Source organism: Sinocyclocheilus grahami, unplaced genomic scaffold, assembly GCF_001515645.1.
Source record: "Sinocyclocheilus grahami isolate Dianchi unplaced genomic scaffold, SAMN03320097.WGS_v1.1 scaffold7.1, whole genome shotgun sequence".
In the NCBI taxonomy this organism is placed as follows: Eukaryota; Metazoa; Chordata; class Actinopteri; order Cypriniformes; family Cyprinidae; genus Sinocyclocheilus; species Sinocyclocheilus grahami.
The window spans coordinates 2,366,103-2,385,954 of record NW_015505186.1 but is presented as its reverse complement, the minus strand read 5'-3'; the positions used below and the strand labels follow the sequence as shown (position 1 = coordinate 2,385,954).

Genomic DNA, 19,852 nt, shown 5'->3' with positions numbered 1-19,852 from the left:
TGGCAAAGTAAATGGGATGGTGAGAATAAAGGACGGCATTTATATAATATTCAAAAAACAGTTGGAAATGAGAGGAGAATTTTGGGGAATAGAAAGGAAGATGGCATAATATCTCGCCTTAGAATTGGACACACTGCACTTAATCAATCATTATTTATAATAGGAAAACATGAGTCTGGACTTTGTGGTAAATGTGATCTTCCTGAAACAGTTGAACATATTTTAATAAAATGTAAAGGATATGACAACGAAAGAGCACAACTTACAGAAGCATTTCATATAGAAATAAATCAGATCTCACTTCAGAAATTGTTAAATAAAGATGTGACTATAGAAATGTTTCACATATTATTTAAGTGTATCAAAGATACAGAGTTAATAAACAGGATTTAAAGAATCACTAAAAAAATTTTTTAGTTTTTTTTTGTTTTCCTTTAACGTCATTGCTCCACACTCCATCCTAGTAGGTGGTGGTAAATGCACCTAAAGCTGGTTTGCCAACCGCCATAAAACATCAAAGAAGAAGAAGAAGAACAAAACACAACCAAAACTAGGAACAGAGTCTGACAATAATGGTGTTCAACCTCTGACCCAACATTTTTACTCATATGGAGAACACTTTTACATCTGAGGTTATCTAAGGTGGCAAAAAAATCTGAATGAGAAAATTATTAACTGTATAGACACAAAACAAAACTAATCAAACATTATGAAATAGAAAGTCTGTGACGCTCTCATTTTTTAACTGATTTTAAAAAGTTTTCTTCAGTTTTGTCTTGCTTTCCATTAAAAATATTGGAGAAAAATGAGAAAGTAAAACTTATTTTAGAGAGCATAAACCTCACCAGTATAAAATATTGTTCATAAGATCAAATCTGAACAAACTGAATTATGAATGAAGGTCTGAGCAGTAGATTGTGTAGACAGGAGGCTGTACTGTCCAGTGGCCTAAAAGTCTTATTAAAAAAGGTTGCATGGTGGCCAGAAAATGAGTGAGATATTGCACTCGTCTCCCTCAGACAACCAGGGTTTCAAGACGTAACCTAAAGTTCTCAGAGCTGAGATATTTTGGATCATTGGATATTGGAAATTTCACAGCCTCCATAAATTTAGACATCAGCAGGAACTTGCGACACACAGCAAGTGGAAAACTGTCGAATGACTCAAAAAACATTGGCTGAAGACTTTAAGCAAATAGAATGGCCCAACAGTCTTAAATTTATAGTATAGGCCTAGATGATGCTAATTCAATAGGAATGCTATTGTTTCTTTTATAGACCCTTCTAACTACAGATCCCAGTAAACACTGAAGCCTTTCTCTATAATATGAACCGATTATCTGACTTGCCTTTGTCATCCATGGCTGATTCTGATTATGATGGTGCACTTTTACACTTAATTAAGAGATACTCACAGCCTCTGCAGTTGTGTGTATTTGGAGAAGATGTAATCATCCAAATTCCTGATCCTATTGTTCTTCAGAGACCTGTAAATTATAAAGCATCGAATTACAAACAACACAACATTACAGGTGTAGGTTATCCGAGAAAGGAAAATCCTGTAATCTTTTACTTGACTAATAATGTTGTAAAAAACAATTATTTTTATATTCCATTCCATTAGCAAAAGCCATATGATATATATGTATGAGGAACAGACCAATATGTAAGTCGTTAGTTAGTGAAAATCCTCCTCTCCACTTCGATCTTTCAAAACTCATTCCAGACTCAGATTCATGGACTACTTTGATTTTGTGAGCTCGCTTCAACCTTCAGTACTACATAGAAAAGAAAGAAAAACCTGGCCATTTTAAATATCTCCTTTGGTGTTCAAGAAAAAACGAAAAATCACAGTTTTTGAAGAATATGAGCATTCATCATTCAAGAGTAAATGATGAACAGAATTGCCTTTTTTTTCGGGTGAATGATCTCTTTAAGGAGACTTTTCATTCCACAAGGCTGAAACAATGTGGTTTTCCTGGATACAAATTAGAAACTACTGATATGAATTATCTAACATTCCTTTTTTTCCCCAAAAACATCCCCAGAATCCAAATGATAATCTCCAGAATCCTTATTCCAAAAATCATAAATTATCAATAGATACACGTTCTGCCCTGTTTATCTCAAATGATCTTCAAAGTCCAGATCAAAACAAATCAAAAGTATCATAAGCACAAATATACCCCATGCCGAACAATCTAAACATAACCAAAACCAACAAACAAAATAAAATCCTACCTTTCAAGCAGTGTGCCTAATTTTTCTTATGTCTGGTAAATGTTCAGCGCAAAGAAGCTCTTTATCTCGTTAAGCTTTATGGCTCAGTGATGAAGCACTATGTCTCACTGATGTCAAATTTGAACTCCTACAGATTAATAACCTCTCGTGGGAGCAGAGGAGTAAAGCTCTGCAGATGGATCCCAGCTCGATGTACTTACAACCAAGTCACATTGGAGGAGAGGACAGGTACGACATGCAGGTTCACGTCAACACATTCCACCTCGGTCTTAATGCAATCACAGCTTTCCGGGTACTGCTGCACAACTGTACAAGATCAATAAAAACACATACAATTATTCAATTATTATAGCAATACATTATTATTACATCTAGTACACAAAGCTAAAAAAAACTAACTAAATAAAAAAGATTTATTGCATTATTGTTGTTCCTTTGGTTTGCCTTCTATTGTTCATTTCTGTCAGGAACACATATATTGCCAATGCAGCATTTCTATTATGTATACATGATTAATAAGGTTGATCCAACAAACATATTAGATGATTTGCATTACTGAATTTTTCATTGTTCAAATTAGTCCTGCACTGAAAAAAGTTCTTGGAAAAAAACAATTTTCCTGTCCGCTCACTCTCTTTTAAATACTACCCTTTTTAACTAAACATATTTAAATATATAAGATATAGACATTAGTATCAATTCAACTATTGTTTCCATTAAATTCCATTTTTCTTGTAGGAGTCAAAATGAAAAGAATCCCCTCACCAGGAATGTATAAATATTATATGATATATAATTATGATCTAGTTACACAGTATGAGTGACAGTACTCATGTTCTTTAATAAAATAATAATAATGTAATATTTAAAATAATGTTTAATTTAATTTTTATTTTTATAACAGTTTCTATTATAACAACTTTAATGGCAAATGACAACTTTAGGATCAAACATGCTAACCAGTGCTGTCAGCAAATGCAGCAGCAGTAAGCAATAATTCTACTATAGTTCATGCCTGCTTATGTGCCTTTCAGCAAATCAGTTTACAGTACAATTACAGAGCAAGTGTCACCTAATTAATATTCATAATCCAAGTACATAAATGTTTATAAAAGTTAATATAGTATTCCTCATTTGTCAGCTGCTTTGGATAAAAGCATCTGCTAAATGAATAAATGTAAATTATCAAGTCAGTATTAAGATCCCAGTAAGTACAAAAATTTCAAGGCCAAGGGACTTTGAAAGCTAATAAATTTCCAACCATGTGTTTCTACAAAATCATAAAACTCATGCAGATTTACAACACACTACAGTAAAAAGCAGCCAATAGGATTTCTGACTTCAAAAGCGTCCTGTAGACTACTAAAGCCTAAGGCTATAAATGTATCCAATAAACTCTTAAGCCCAAAACACACTGCACGATTTTAGCAATCCTATAAAATCACTGTATGTCTGTCAGGGATTCATCACAGTCACCTGAGTACTGATCACCCGCACCTGCTGTCACCAATCAAGACACACTACAAATACACACACAGCACAGTTACTCACAGTCCGGTCCACCATTCACTCCTATAGACTGTTCTGGACTCCCTATACGATATTCTCCTAGAAGGACTTACCTTCTGGTTCTCCTGCGATCCTCCAACGACTCCTTGGAAGCTGTTCCACGATCTCCCATGAAACCGGCATCAGACAGTCACCCTCAGAACTCTGATAAGGACCCTGGAATCATTCACTCTGTTGACACTCACCTGCCTTAACCTAACCCGTTCCACTCCTCCACATCCTGTATCAATAAACCATCCTGTCTTTCACTTACCCGTTGTGTCTGGCCTTGATTTGTGACAATGTCACACTGTGAGACATGGATCTTAAACTTGGCTATGACGTGTGTAGACTGTACGATGATGACACCTATTCACTCGTACGCTACCACGCACATTACTACAGAAGAAAAAACATCATCAGCATGCGTTAGTGGTAAACAAAAAGAGCATGATAAATCACACTTTAGCATTGTATTTTATGTGTGCTGAAAAAAAGTGGAAACGGCGAAAGGGGAAGGGATAAGAGCTAGAGGTAAGCAGTTTTATGTTTTAGCGCCATGTCGCGTTGATTTCATAACGCATTTTTATTGGTTGGTCAGTAAACGTGGATCGTACCAGCAAACACACTGTGCGATGATCATTCTGTATCGTAGGCATTCTTTGGTTGCAAGACCGTGACAACGGCCATCTTTGAACCTCTCTCACTGTACGATATAAGAGCACCGATTAGGAGCCACGATCAAAGAAATCGCCACGATTGTTTCACGATGTCAATCTTTTGTCTGGGACAGCGGAAAACCATGCAATGTGTTTAGGGCTTTAGAGAAGCAAAAAATCTAAGTCTGGCCCTGACATGGAAGTTGCAGCAGCATTTTGAACATGTTTTTTTTTGACGAGCCTCAAGATAACATCACTCATGCTAATCTTTTCCGAAGGAAACTGGATCAAGACCGGGACACATACAGCAGTCATTAGGAAGGTCCTGTGGCTCTGCCTTTTTAATAGTGCGGTCAAAGATATCCGCCCATCCGCTGTTGTCCCCTACAGAAAGCGAAAGAAAGTCTTTGTATGAGAAAGTATGCACCGTAACAATATTAAAATATCACTTTAAAGACATGAATGACTTTTGTGGTCTAAAAGAGATGTCATTTCTCCCTGCATGGGAAAATGTATTACATCAATGTTGAATAACCATCACCTACTAATGTATTTCAAAGTGGAATCAATGTTGATAAAAATTTTGTTCTGTAAGTCTGAACATTACATTTTCTACATATTTTAAAAGTCAAAAAGGCTTTAGAATTGAGTACAGCTTTAAGTACATCTATTTAATTTCGGTAACACTTTATTTTAATGTGTCTTTGTTTATAATATATGATTATAATAACAATTAATTATGCATAATTACATGCAAGTAACCCTAAGCCAAACCCTAATCCTAACCCTAACCATATAGTAAGTACATGTACTTAATTAATTTTACACAGTACTTAAATGTATAATTAATTACTCTGTATCAATGACACCTTAAAATAAAGTGTAACCAATTTTATGCAATTATCAGCAAAGTAAAAAAGACAGATAAATGTGGCCTTACCGCAGTGCTCCTCATCTGCTCCGTTCTTGCAGTCCCTGTGGCCATTGCACTGAAGGACTTGGGGCAAACACACACTCATGTTTCCACATGGGAACTGACCCAGAGGGCAACTTTCTGTCACTGCCCTGCCAGCCATCATGGATGCTGCTGGGGGTGATAAGAAGAGGGCAAAAGAAGGAAGAGAAAGAAAAGTTACAACATCTGCCAGTACAAAATGGATATTGGTAAAAAGCTCTTTCAATCACTGCAGTAATTTGTGCTTCTGTCAGTGCAAAGTAGATGACTGGAAGCCCTCCAGCAGTGTTAGATGGAAGGCATTAGCCAACAGACAAATGCGCACCAAAATACAGCAGAGTTTGATCGAGTTTGCCCTTCAATGTCAACAAAAAAGTGTATTCTTCTCCCTTTTGAAAGTTGCTAAGCATATTTATTTGATCATCTTAAGCATGTACGTTGACGGCTCTAGATGCAGTAAATACAACGACATGAAAAGGGCTCACACACAGCGTGTGACAACAATACTATATTTTGTAATTGGAAAATATGACGTCTATGAAGATGGGGCTCCCTACGGCAGGCAATTATTCTTCTTTCCATTTGACGTGACAAAGAGAGGCCAGAGTACACAAACAAAACGTTCTGTACAAAGGCTCTTTCGCAATAAAAAAATAACTTACAGCTTCATTTTGCATAATAAATACTCTCGTTGGTGATCTTTCTTATCGGCTCTCACTAACACTCATCACAAATTGGATTTGTGATCAATTGCGAGGGTGGGTGGCTGTCCCAATGCATAGCTTTATGACAATGAAACATGGCCTTGTCTCTGACAGCCTTGTATACAAGAAATACGCTGTTATGTCTAAGGGATATTTGTCACATTGTCTGTGTCACATTGGGAGCTAGTGAATGACATGATTGTCAGAGCATATGCAGCTTAGAATAAATATGTTGTGCATTATTGGTGTATACAACAACCAGTGCTAGTTACAGCTTGTAGTGTATACAGCTTCTGTATAAGACTAACAGCTATATAACTAAAATATATGGTCTCTTCCATACCATATATGGGTAGGAGATTTATTTAATTTTTTATTAAACACATTATGGAACACTTTCATATGCGTTAAAAATGTAACGAGAGTTAATAATGCAGCTATATCCACTCTTTTTGGAACAAATAAATAAATGTTTGAACTAACTGGGTTCCCTACTTGAACCAGATGTTTACTGCTCCTAGAAACTGGTTTTGTTTTTTAATTGAATTATTTGTGAGACTTTAGAAAATACTTAGAGCACAGGCTTTCACACATCACGTAATAAAAGAAAAAAGCTTCAAGCACAAAAACTCCTTCAAGTTATCATCATGCAACCTCAGATCAGGAACATTAGTAACATTAGTCCTGGTAAAGAAAAACAACTCTGCATGGAACAATATTTTTAGCACTGGCTCAACAGTAACAATTTCTGTCTGCCAGCCTTATCAAGCCAGTAGTTCTGATTTTCATTTGCCAATATATTTACATATACTATATATTTATACTTTCTTTACTAAGACAATTTGCAATAATACCTGAAAATTATACAGGAAGCTCCAAGAAAGTCATAAATTCATGAGTACATATGCTGAAAAATGATGACATAGAGGGCAAAACATTACTCAATGGTTTGTAATTTTCTACCCATTCTTGCTGATGCTAACAAGACTATCACAAGTTATTTTTACAATTTCAAAAAACCCACATATGTCAGCCAGCAAAACAATTAGATAACAGTAGACAAACACAATTCACTACAAAAATGCCACAGAAACCAAATGTTGAAGTGTGCACAGCATAAAAATGAGTGTGCATGATCAAAAAAAATTAAAGTGCTGACCAAACAGGGCAGGGATCTCCAACCTGCTGGAGTGCTACCATCCCACAAACTTCAGTTCCATCCCTGCTCCAACACACCTGCCTGTAATTTTCAAGTAATCCTGTACAACTTGATTAGCTGGTTTATGTGTGTTTGATTGGGGTTGGAGCTGAAATCTGCAGGATGGTAGCTCTCCAGGAGCAGGACTGAATACAAAACACAGAACAAGAGAGAGGTCACATCCAGTTATCCAGTTCGGTCCGAGCGTTTTAATATGCTTTCCTACCTGCCTGTCAATGCATGCATTAGCATACCTCTGCGCACCGGGTTCGCGCAGACAGGATATGTCATCAGCGCGTTCACGCACGCTGTGCAGACAGAGCGAAGATGGCAGGCAAACATCAACAACCCGATCTTCCTTCCTGGTATTGTAGTACTTTTAAAGATTTCTCACTGGTGAATGACACATGATGTAGCCCAGCGGTTAATCCAGTCCTCGCGCCAGCTCGTTAGAAGTGAGCTACGTGCATGAACTGTGTTCCGATCGATATGATCCCTACACAGTGTTCATCGCTCCCTACTCCCTGAGCGGGGGAAATCCGTTTAAGTTTACTTCACTTCGGAACATGGGCTGGAATTGGGAACCGCTGATGTAGCCTATTGTAGTAATGTTGTCTCTGGTCTGTGAGCGTAAATGCGTTCAGGGGGCGTGGCTTTGGACGGCAATTGCAGGGAGGGTGGGACATTCGCGTTCAGTGCTATCGGGCTAAAGTTAGCATTTTCCAAGATCTCCTACTGCACCTTTAAGTCTGTGACTTCAAATAGCTAGTTTTGCCCTTCCTTGGCCAAAATTCCTATTAAATCTGTATGTGGCTATCAGGGTACATCAGCACTCGAAGTGACATATTCAAACAAACAAATTAGCTTGTTTTTTTGACACCAATGCAAATTCATGTAAGAGCCAAGTCCAGAACAATAATATTAAATGAGTACGACCAACTGGCTGGCTAAATGGTATCCAAGCAGCATGCATCCAAGGAACCTAAAGAGAAAAATAAATAAATAAATACATCTTCCTGATCAGTGGCAATAAAAAAAAATTCATTGCCTGGCTGTAAACTTAATGGTTGCCACTGGTGTGGAATGTCCTTCTGAAGTCATTTTCAAAATGTATTCAGTGTTCCTGTGAACATTAAAAAATAAATGCATAGGTAAACAGATACTCAAATCATGAAAGGTCATGGTATTTTAAATACACATGCTTCATACGGTGTGATGAATGGCTCAGCACTGACCACCTTCGAAAAAACACAGTGGTGCTGTTCAGATATTTCTAAGTGTTGTCAGGAAACAGACTTTGACTACTAATCAAAAACTGTATTGGAGCAGGTATTAATTAATCATTAAAGCTATGTGATTTTGAGATGAATCAGAAATCTGCATTCAACATGAGAAATGTGCATTTTGTCTCTAAACAAGTGAGAGAATGGAAATGCAAGTAGACTTTCAGTCAGGTCATTCTGACCATCAGCAGAAAAGGTGTTGCCATGCTATGCCTAGTTAGGGCTATACATGCCTTTCTATCTTCCAGAGAAAACCCAAGTCTTTTGAAATAACATATCGAAAATTGAGCAATTCCAATCCAACACAAATAATTTTTTATTTGTGAGTGCCGCAAGGTAAAGATAAAAAGTGAATGAATAAAAATTTCTGCCCATTTCTCACAGAATTAGAAGGGTTGGAAAAAAGCATGATTAGGAGTATGGATTACTGTTACGGGCCTTTTTTGTTTCTTTTTTGTCCATTTTGGAGAGTCCCTGTATGGAAAAAAAAGTATTTTGTGTTCCATGTAAAAAAATAAGCATAAATGTTTGAAACAGCATGGGGGTGAGTAAATAATGACAGAATGCTTAGTTTGGGATGAACTGTCCCCTAAAATTGCATTTAGTTTTCCAGATGGGAATCAAGGGATTGAGCTGAGCCACAAACTTGTCACCTTCTCATTTATCTCTCTCTCCTGGCTGTAATCCCAGTAACTGGACCAGGTGGCCCAATGAGGCCTGCAAATCTGGTTTTCATGATCTCGTTAGCATGCCTTCCAGCAATGATCTGTTTCATGGTGTCTCTGAACATGTTTAAAGTTGGGATCACGCAAAAGAAAGTCTGGTCCTTCAAATCAAGAGAACAAAATAGTTTTTAAAGGTGTAATGAGAGCCAAAAGAATCCACAGGAGATGACTTTATGTTTCCGACACATTTCATCTGTTGGATTTCTACGTTTGTGGCATGGATCTTTATCGCAGGAGCCTTTTTTATGCTACAAAGAAAAAGACACATTCTTAGTCTGGAAATGCAATTATTTGCACTGTAAAACCCAGATGCACATTTTACGTCTCCCTGAAGATAAGAGATGTCTTTGGTTAAGAGGGAGCAGAGTACTTCCTATTCATCACAGTTTTTGAACTGCCACAGTAAAACTGCCGCAAAGGGATTGTAAATGTACTGTGTATCATCACCATTTTAATTTCTGCAAATATTAGTGCTCTAAATAACGGCATTGTTCAAATTTCCTGTTCATATTAATATATTTTATATATTAGCCACTGATCTCTATGGACCAACGTAACTGATCTCTTGGTTCAATGAATCCAATAGCCCAGAGTGATCGTTTCTCCTCTTCAATTTGTGTAATGTGAGAAACTGAATTACATACAGCACAGGCACCTGCGTTATGAATGATATGACTGAAACAAACAATCTTAGATAAGACACCTGTGAAAGACTCATTTATTTGAAAAGCTTCATGTTCACACACCCACACACACATATATAAACACGGCTTTGACCACTTCACCCAACAATTATATAGCGTCAAATCTGTTCCATTATGTATTTCAGCAAAATGAACTGTAATGAATTATGACCAAACCCATGTTGTGTCATTAACCTTTCCTTTTGAGGCCATGCTGGACATCCGTTGATGTGTGTGCATGTCTGTGTGGAAGCCCACAGTTTCCGAAGTGCGACGGAAATATTATTGTATTGATTAGTTTTCTGTTTCAGGTATGGTACTGTATGTCCATCAATCTACACTGTAATGACGCTTGCAAACTCTGTAAGCTGTGCTGTGAATCAGTCGGTTTTCAACTAAAAGCCGGAAAAAAGACATTTTCTCATGCTGAAAGCTGGAAAACAGATGTTTTCTCACGCTCAGAGATATGCGTGTGTGAGAAAATAGCACATATGATGTTAAAAAATAAATGGCACAGTGGATGAGAACAGTGATTTATTTACAATACAGCATGGCCTCTCGTACCTTATTGCTATAGATTAGAATAATGTTATTCCTTCATATCACATGGTGAAACAATTTAGTGAGGTTTAAAATATTATAAAAAGAGAAAAACAATTATTATCTGACAGAATTTTTCATCTACATCTATAGTATCTACAGATATGCATTAGTATCAAAACATTTTTTTTTGTATTTTGTACTACGGTAATGTAATGTCAGGGAATTATTGTTGAGGACTTTATAAATGTCGACATATGCAAGTGTTTGTAATTCATTTAAGTGTATTTGCATTTAGCTTGATCGTGTTCTTAAATAATTTGACAGCTCTTGCATGAAAAAGAACATATCAGTAATTTATGCACACTACTGGAGGCTATGCACAAAAGATAATGTTACAGAAACTAATTCAAAAAATGCATAGACCCAAAATAAAAGAGAAAAAGAAGAGAGCACATATATAACAATCTGACACAGATAAAGAAACCAAGTGAAACAAATGGCAATGCAGACCAGAACGATGGCTTTTTAAACCGTGGAAATGTTTTAGATCCGTGTTTACATTCGAGTTTCACACAACTTAGGTTTATGGCTTTATGGAGGGCTCACATGAGACATAGGGTCGCACATGTGACGATACCATCTGGAAAGAGGCTCATGACAATGGCAACAGGCTTTTTAAGGCAATGTTGCCAGGCAACCATTATTGGGTAACAGAAGGAGAAACTGGCTAACCAGTAGTCCTACGTCTTTATTCACTGTTTAAGCTGTAATACTGAAAATGCCTTCAAATCCAAAGCAAAATACTCAGTTCAAAATCTAGGACATATAAGTGAAAACTGAGGTATAACCACTTATCTATAATAGAGAACATTATATATAGATCATGGGGTATAAATATAATACAATATTAATGGCCATCTGCAGTGCCATAACAACACAGACACAGTCAATGAGTCTGGGTTCCTACACATGGTGGCAGGTGCTCATTTCTTAAAGCTGGCCACAGTGAAATGAACACTCCTGTCTCAAATAATCTTGATACAAATGAGGGCCACACAACACTGACAATCTGTTTATGGTATAATAGCGGGCCAAGTCATTACCCGTACACTTCAAGATTAAATCAAAAACACAAGAGCAATGTATAGCCTAGCCTAGCCTACCAATAATCAGGAGTTTAATAGAGCAGGGGCCTGTGGGAAGAGAACCATTGAAGCTGACAGTCATAAATGAGCTTTCATGTACATAATGAACAACTAATTAAAGACACCCCTGTACTACTTAATTTGCAGTCAGTTTGCTGTCTACAGCTCAGTCTTTGACACTGGCCGTTTGAAGTGCAGTGTCAGACAAACACCAGTGAACCATATAATATTTTGCCTTTCAGCAAAGGTACTTACAAATCCAAGACCATGGAACAAAAACCTGACACTCTTCACAATAAAAGTTCAAATTAGATCCAAAGAGACTTATTAAAAGTCTTACGTAATAGAAGGTACTTCTAGCTTCTTTGTATACAAGTTCATCAAAGATCTTTTAGAACTTTCACTTAAAGGGGTCATATGATGCGATTTCAAGATTTGCTTTCTCTTTGGAGTGTTACAAGCTGATTGTGCATAGATAAGATCCCTGAAGTTGCAAAGACTAAAGTCTCAAAACCAAAGAGATATACTTTATCAAAATTAAGACTCTGCCACGGCCCCCTAAAACGGCTCGTTCTAACACGCCCCCACATATCTACCTCACTATGTGGAAATATTTGCATAATGCCACCCAAATGTTCACGCAAAGAAAGTAGGCGTGGTTTCAGTAACCGCAGTTAGTGTTGAAGCAGCCATGTCAGGGAGACGGTGTGTGTTTCTAGGCAAAAGCAAAAGCACTTTATTTGGCCTTCCGAAAGTAGATGCATTTAGGAATCTTTAAGATCACTTACAACAGAACAGCAATGCATTTTATGGACGACCGTTTCGTGAACCTAGGAGAGGAGGTAATTCTGACTTTGCTATGACAATCTGGCGCTTCTGAATCAGCTACTGTTTTGTTATTAGTTTAAGTATTTGCTATTGACGGTTCAAATGCGGAGTTTTGCGCATCGTGTGTGTGTGTGTGCACGAGCGAGCGAGCGAGAGAGAGAGAGAGAAAGCGAGAGAGAGTGCGAGAGAGAGAGAGAGAGAAAGAGAGAGACAGCGAGAGAGAGAGAGAGAAAGAGAGAGAGAGAAAGAGAGAGTGCGAGAGAGCGAGAGAGAGAGAGAGAGAGAGAGAGAAAGAGAGAGAGAGCGAGAGAGAGAGAGCGAGAGAGGGGGGGGGGTCACATCACAAACACATACCAGCTTCATCACTGTGTCTGTCATGCGACTCTGTTCCCCTTTCGGGCTCTGTCTTTACATTTATTTTGAAAGATGAAGCTCGCGATTATGGTAAGGGGCGTTACATTTCCGACGAGTGCTTGCGGTGTTCAGCCAATCACAATGCACTGGGTCAGCTGGCCAATCAGAGCAGACTGCGCTTGTCAGAAGGAAGGACTTTGTAGAAAACGAAGCGTTTGAGAGAGGCGGGGCATAGAGGACCTACAATAATGTACAGTATTTGAAAAATAATGTGTTTTTTGAACATTAAAGCATGTCAACATATTCTATTACACCAAATACACAAAATAATGATCTTTAAAAAAGCATCACATGACCCCTTTAAAGAACCCAGAAACAAATATGCTGATCCAAAGAACCTGTAAATTATCATTGAGAAGGCTTTTGATCTCCAGAGAACCACATAACCTTAGTCAGGGTAGATGCCATATTTAACACCAATTAAATAAGGGCATGAGAGACTGATGTACAATGAATTGCACATGCGTATTGTCAAATTGTCAAAGTATTTTCTATGTTCTGTAGGCCAAACGTCTGACAACCAGGCACAACCATCAGCTTGAATTTCTTTGTAAATCATTCATAAATCCATTTGTATATTTGTAAATTGCCCCACTAAACTGCATTGTGACAATTTACATAGTGTAAGATGTTTTACGAATAATTCATCCTGAAATTCATTCTGATTCATAAAAAAAGCTCATTACATAGACTGCATCCCTAATTTTCATCCTTGTTAAATAAAACAAGGCATCTACCGGACTTTTATATTGCTTTGGAATGACATATTCTTCTTCTGAATAAAGCCTCTGATAAGATCCCTCTGCATTGTTTGCCTGTCCCAGCTTAATTCACCTCTTTCTAACAGCCCGTAGCTTATTTAACTCTACTTGTTTGTTTTTATTATGTCTTAATAATGAATAAATGCATTTAATTTTCGATTGCAAAATTTCACTGCAGTATTTCACTCTAGCCAATTATTCACCCTACTACAAACACAATATTATATTGAATAGCAGTCACATTTCTGAAATGACTTTGCATATTTCATGACATAATGGAGGGATAAAAATTCATTCATATACATATGAGCATTAAGACAGTAAAGTAAATTTCAAAAGAACATGAGGATATAATAATAGCAGAAATGGGATTCAACAAACATACCATCCTAACAGATGAAAACTCTTGGGTTCTTAAACTACAAAACTAAAAGATTTATTGAACTATACAGAACTAAAATGGAAATGGGAAAAAACACATCTAGCCTAAATAAAATATTACAATTAAATGTAATAAATTCTAGGCTAAATAAAGTAAGTTACTAAGACTCTGAAAATAAATGTAATTTACACAAAACTGAAACTACACCAGTAACGCACAGCTCTGCAAGCACTGGCTGGCCCTTTTGCTTTTTATTAATTCTTGTCACGTCCACTTAAAATACATGCTCACAGATGTCCACTGTTTATTTTTTCTTTACTTCTTGGGTTGATAAGAATGAAACTTTCAAAACCTGTAGTGTGTCTGGTTGACATCCTGTGCTTGGAACCGCAGTGCGCACTTGCCGTGAGACGAAATTCAATGTCTTTGTGCGGAATGAAGCACCTGAGTGACCAACCAACTGCGTTAAGATAGAACCTATAGCCAAACCAAAAGTGTGCAGATACGCATCGATAAAGCCACCATCCCTCACTGTGCCATATTTTGTTTTATCTGATAGACGTTCTTCAAGTCAAAGTACGCGTGTAGTTAAACAAGTAAAATATTGTCATGCCAAAGAACAGAGTGTACTGCGAGAAGGGTCAAAAGTTCCTCAGAGGTCTGACACGAGTGTTATTCTTCTCAGGCTAGTAAAACATAGTGAAACTGTTTTTTTCGTGAACATTGGCGGTGTAATTACACTCTAAAAAATGCTGGGTTGTTTCAACCCAACTTTGGGTCAAATATGGACTAACCCAACCGTTGGGTTTAATTTTTACATTAAATTTTTAACCCAAAAGTTGGGTTAGTCCAAATATGACCCAAAGTTGGGTTGAAATAACCCAGCATTCTTATGTAGCCTATAACAGTTAGATCTAGTGCAGCGTGAGATTTCATTATTTATTAAATGAATTCATTTAGCAATTCAACTCATATCCACTTCGAGTAAATCATCAGAACAGTACATTAACATAATGACTACTAGTATTTCACGAGGCTAGCAGATCCGAGGGATGAGTGAGTAAAAGTTTGTAGGAAAATCACCGCTTGAATTTTACACTTCACATCTAAACGCAACCGGTAATGAAGTTCCAGCAAAGATCTTACCTTCGGTCTCCATCCTGGAGTTTTCAATGAAAAGAAAAATGACGGTTAAATCTAGGAGAGTATTTGAAGGATATTTGAAGGATTTCATTCTGAAGCTTCAAGCGATTCTACGGGACAGTCTATTCCCAAATCACACTGTTTCCAAAGGAAGATGCGCGTTTGTCGCTTTCATGAGGGTGAACGGTAGAGCATCGCTCGGTTGGTCCAGTTTGTGTCACCCGCAGCGTTAACGGCGCTCCTGCGGACTGAGAAGACTGATGAACCTCTGCTGAAGCTGAGCTCCACATCCTTCATTGACAACTTCGTCACTGACGCGTAGTGAGGGATTATAACGTAGCCTACGTAGTAAAGCTAGAGGTCGTTGTTTTCATTTGACTATTTCGTGAGAACGCCAATTCCTGTGATCAGTAATAAGAGATGAGATGAGAACATGAGTTTTTGGAGACACACCACATCCGCAAAAAGTTATCCGCACTAATTTGTGGAGGCATTACCAGAATACCTAACATTTAAAAAATCTTATTTTTACCATCCCTCATGTCCATCAGTTATGAGTGTTTTGTGTTATTTAGTTCATATTTAGTGAATTTGTGTTATGAGGAAGAAAGAGGGTATAGTGGGGGGAAACCCTTTAATAAATTATTGTTGTTTTTTTCTGTGAAAACAAAAGTATCCAGAATAATTATCATAGTTTTAGTGACAATGACCTAAATTATAAACCAATTATGATGTCCAGAGTTTTCATGTTATTAGATTTTTAACAAAAGTACCAAGGCGTTTAGCCCCAGGTGGGTGATAGCTATGCTCCATGGATGGGGTAAAATGCCCCCAGTCTGACAAAGCAATTTGCTTTATACATTTACAGCTAAATCAGAGTAGGCCTACAGGCAGTTTTAAGCTTAAAATAACTAGGAATTGAAAAATTATAATAGCCTATTTGAAAATATTGTTAGCTGATGCTAACTGGCTAGCTAACTGATGCTATGGTAATTTTTAAATATAATATATTTTTATTTTAAAAAATAATATATTTTAGTTACCACTGGGTAACAATTGTGCTCTGTCAGAAAATCCATACTCTCTGTCGTCGTCGCAGTACATCCAGCTTCTTAAATTAGAAACGTTTGGCAAAACATGAAAATGGAAGGAGCCGGTTACAATCTACCCCATTGCCAGGGTAGGTTGTAACACGTGCTGGGGCAAGTTGTAACAATTAGACAAAAGAAGCGAAAACAGCAGCAGCAACAACATGCAATATGCTTCAAATACAGGTTTAATGAAACAATCTAAAAGAGCAATACTAGACAATGTCTCGTTTTCTGTGACTGACCACAGCTCAAATTTACTTTCTGTTTGACTCCGGAGTGTGTATGTGTAACTGAGTCTACTAGAACAAACGTCCTTAATGGAATTTATGCTTAATGAACACTCAGCTCCAGTGTACCTGTGTAAAGAACATGTAGGTCTAACAAAAAAACACTGTGTTTGTGTCAGTGTGTGAATATTCTCAGTCAGAGTCACAAAGGTTCCAAATGAATGTTGTTAACCCTGAGTGTAGACTTGGTGGGTCCAGAAACTGCATAGAGCACATTTTATACAGTTCCTTTGGCATTTAGCTGCCAAATGTCCCCATATAGACAACACGAAGGCTGTCTGTGGCTTTTCTTGCAACTGTTCTGAATGTCCTGCCCTTCTTTAAAATATAATCAGTTCTTTTTATGAAACACTGGCAAAGTACACCTCTGTCTTTCTTTTCCATTGTCTAGGCAAAAAGAAACTGTTCTCAGATGTATGTAAGGGCAAGTTTTAAAAACATGTTGCAACTTAACCCACCCCTGTCAGCCATTGTTTAGCTAGCCATATTAGTTTAATGGTTTGAAATTAGCGACTTGAAAATACATCACATGTTACCTGAGAATCTACAGTCTTCAATCTTGCGTTTCAGTGCGTGCCCACGCACAAGTGCATATCCTTTTGAGATATCAATTATAATCAATTTTAATAAAACACAAGACTACATTATATAACTCTAACAGTAGGCTATTTAATATCTGTTGTTCTCCGGCTGTCAGTCAGAATGACTGTTCTTGCGTGAACATAGGTCAACCCAAGCCAATTTATTATTCTTTCCTTTTTGTCTTAGTGTTTAAAATATGTATTTTGAAACAAATTAATTAATTTCTTAATAGGGTAGGCTATGACAGCTGTCATGTCATACCCTGCCATGCCCAGCTGATGCAAAGAATAGAATTTATATCTACACAGAAGAAAGCCCTGTCTAGACTCTGCCCCAGTATGAGTTGTGTCGAGCTATTCATTAGCCTGTTTGTTTGATGAAAAAAGATTAAATGTAGAAAAACGAAAAAACAAAAAAGGCCGTTTTCTAATTTTTCTACTTTCAATATTAAATCAAAAAACGAATGATCGAATGATACACGGATTCCTGAATACCCCCTGGATCCTGTCATGGTTTTAGTTGGTTTCCCAACCGGGTCACAAACATAACATTCCAAATAAAACCACTGGGTTACATTAGCTTTATCGAGTTATTTAAAACATTTTTGGGTTATTTTTAGTTAGAGGTCTCATGGCGAAAATTTAAATAGTAATCAAGTTGTTTGTAGTCAGGATTTACTCTTTATTTATTTTTTACATGTTGGAGAAGGGAAGCTGTGGTTACAGAAGCCATCTAGTCAACACTGGATGATGTAGCCTGTGCAGGAATTAATTAATGCCCACTGGGGTTACAGAGCCAACAAGAGGTCAACCAATTGATCCCCTATGGAGTGCAAATCAGATAACACACCTGGTGATTGCCTGCCAGACAATGTTCCTTTATCATTGATAAATAGTCTGTGTGCTCTTTGAGATAAAAAAGTAATTGGTCACATGGATTTTAGGTGACTAAATCAAAAATTGGCATAACTGAAACTGAGAACCATGAACAAAGCACCAGCCAATCCAGAGATGAATGGAAATGCTAACGGATTCTAAAAGCTTCTAGGTGTTATAGACCTAAAATTACTGAAGCCTCATCAAAAGACTGACGCTCACAGGTTTAATTACATCTAATCTTTTGAAATAATTAGTAAATGGGATCATTAGACTTCACTTTTCATATGATGCATGGCTTTTAACATAACTTCACCATCTACTGCATGATGATGGGTTTTGAACTATTTTGTGTGTTTCCAATATAGCTTAGAAATGCTGCAATGTGTATATGTCACAAGATATGACACAGGATACAATGGGACAGTTTCTTTTATTTTGAATGATATACATTCTTTTTTGTCCTCTGTTCAGAACCTTATTATAGGATAAAAAACACAAAACAACACAATACCCAACCCATCATAACAAAATTTTGATGTAAGGCTTGAAACACATTTTATAACAGACAGCGTGTGCTATACTTTGGCTAGAAAGATTCAAATAACATTGTGCTGTAGAAAACAAATGTTGAAAATTACAGATCATAGTTTATTTAGTTATTATTTGTTCTATTTAAAGAATTAATGTGAATAAAATAATATTAATATTAATAATGATTTCAAACAAATATTAATATATATATATATGATATAGTTTTTTAAAAGTTAGTGCTTCCCAAGTTAAATACATTTTAACTTCTATAGCTTAACCAATAATGCGAGTTTGCTTATGTAACTCCTGTATGTCCACAAAAATATTCTGATTAAGTGGAGAAGATGATTAAATTCTTATCACTCCGAATCATAAAACATACTTTTTATTCTGTTTGTTCTTAAGCCTAAACTTTCTGCAAACATTTACAGTGATCTTTACCTCCTCTTTTAATTCTAAATATTAAAGAAGAATGAAAACAAAAGAATTGGAAGTCACCTCAGCTCCTCTGTTACTCTTATTAGCATATGAACTGAAAGAAACCAAATTAACATTCACAGAGGACCGGACCACAGCAACTGTAATGGATTATCACCATGCACGTTCACAAATAAATGTTATTCATGATCCAGCAGCTGGAAAGGTAATCTCACCAGGGTTCAATAAAAATGGAGAGAAAGGATGGATGAGGTGGAGTGAGAGATGCAGCATTGTTCTGGGTATATGAAAATGTCTCTCGCTGTGCAAACAAGAGGACAATCGCCCTCTTTCCGTCTTTTCATTGGCATTGTTCATTGAGCCGGATTCATGCTCTGCTTTAATGAATCACTGTGACAGCGTCGTTCTCAATGCCTATTGCTGATCTGGCAGAATTGTTGGTGGCAATAGCCTGTGGAGAATCACTGAACTCCGTAAAGTACAGATCGAGAAGTGGTTATCTCTACTCCCAACAGAAATTAAAAGGCTTTGCTCATCCAAACTGTTTCCCGTAACACTCATTATCTGGCAGCCTGCCTCAGAGAACAGCAGAAGGTTGTTGTCTCAGAAGTCCATCACCTGTCGCTACTCAGACAATTAAATGTGGAAGCTGTATGACTGTGGGACTTTTACTAGCTTTTTCCTCTCAGAATAACCCAAATGTTGAATCTTTACAGTGAAATAGACAGAATGCCTGCAAGAAATACCTTTTTTTCCTTCACAGGTCAACCGTTTGGTTTACTATGTGCTCTTTAAGCATCACACACAGACCCAAGAAAATCTATTTTTTGTTTT

The 19,852-nt window shown here is 37.0% G+C and overlaps 1 protein-coding gene and 1 pseudogene across 1 annotated transcript in view; both read right to left on the bottom strand.

The window, feature by feature from the left end:
* The window catches only part of rxfp2a (relaxin family peptide receptor 2a), a 49,074-nt gene extending 33,772 nt beyond the window's left edge, over positions 1 to 15,302 (bottom strand). The window contains exons 1-5 of the mRNA XM_016277936.1: positions 15,215 to 15,302; positions 5,388 to 5,534; positions 4,754 to 4,831; positions 2,441 to 2,546; positions 1,415 to 1,486 (exon numbers count right to left, since the gene is read on the bottom strand). Of these exons, the coding sequence (XP_016133422.1) occupies positions 1,415 to 1,486; positions 2,441 to 2,546; positions 4,754 to 4,831; positions 5,388 to 5,534; positions 15,215 to 15,302 (491 nt within the window). The remainder of the gene's footprint in view (positions 1 to 1,414; positions 1,487 to 2,440; positions 2,547 to 4,753; positions 4,832 to 5,387; positions 5,535 to 15,214) is intronic.
* Positions 15,303 to 15,382: 80 nt separating this feature from the next.
* LOC107589475 (beta-1,3-glucosyltransferase-like) overlaps positions 15,383 to 19,852 on the bottom strand; it is a 28,943-nt pseudogene continuing 24,473 nt past the window's right edge.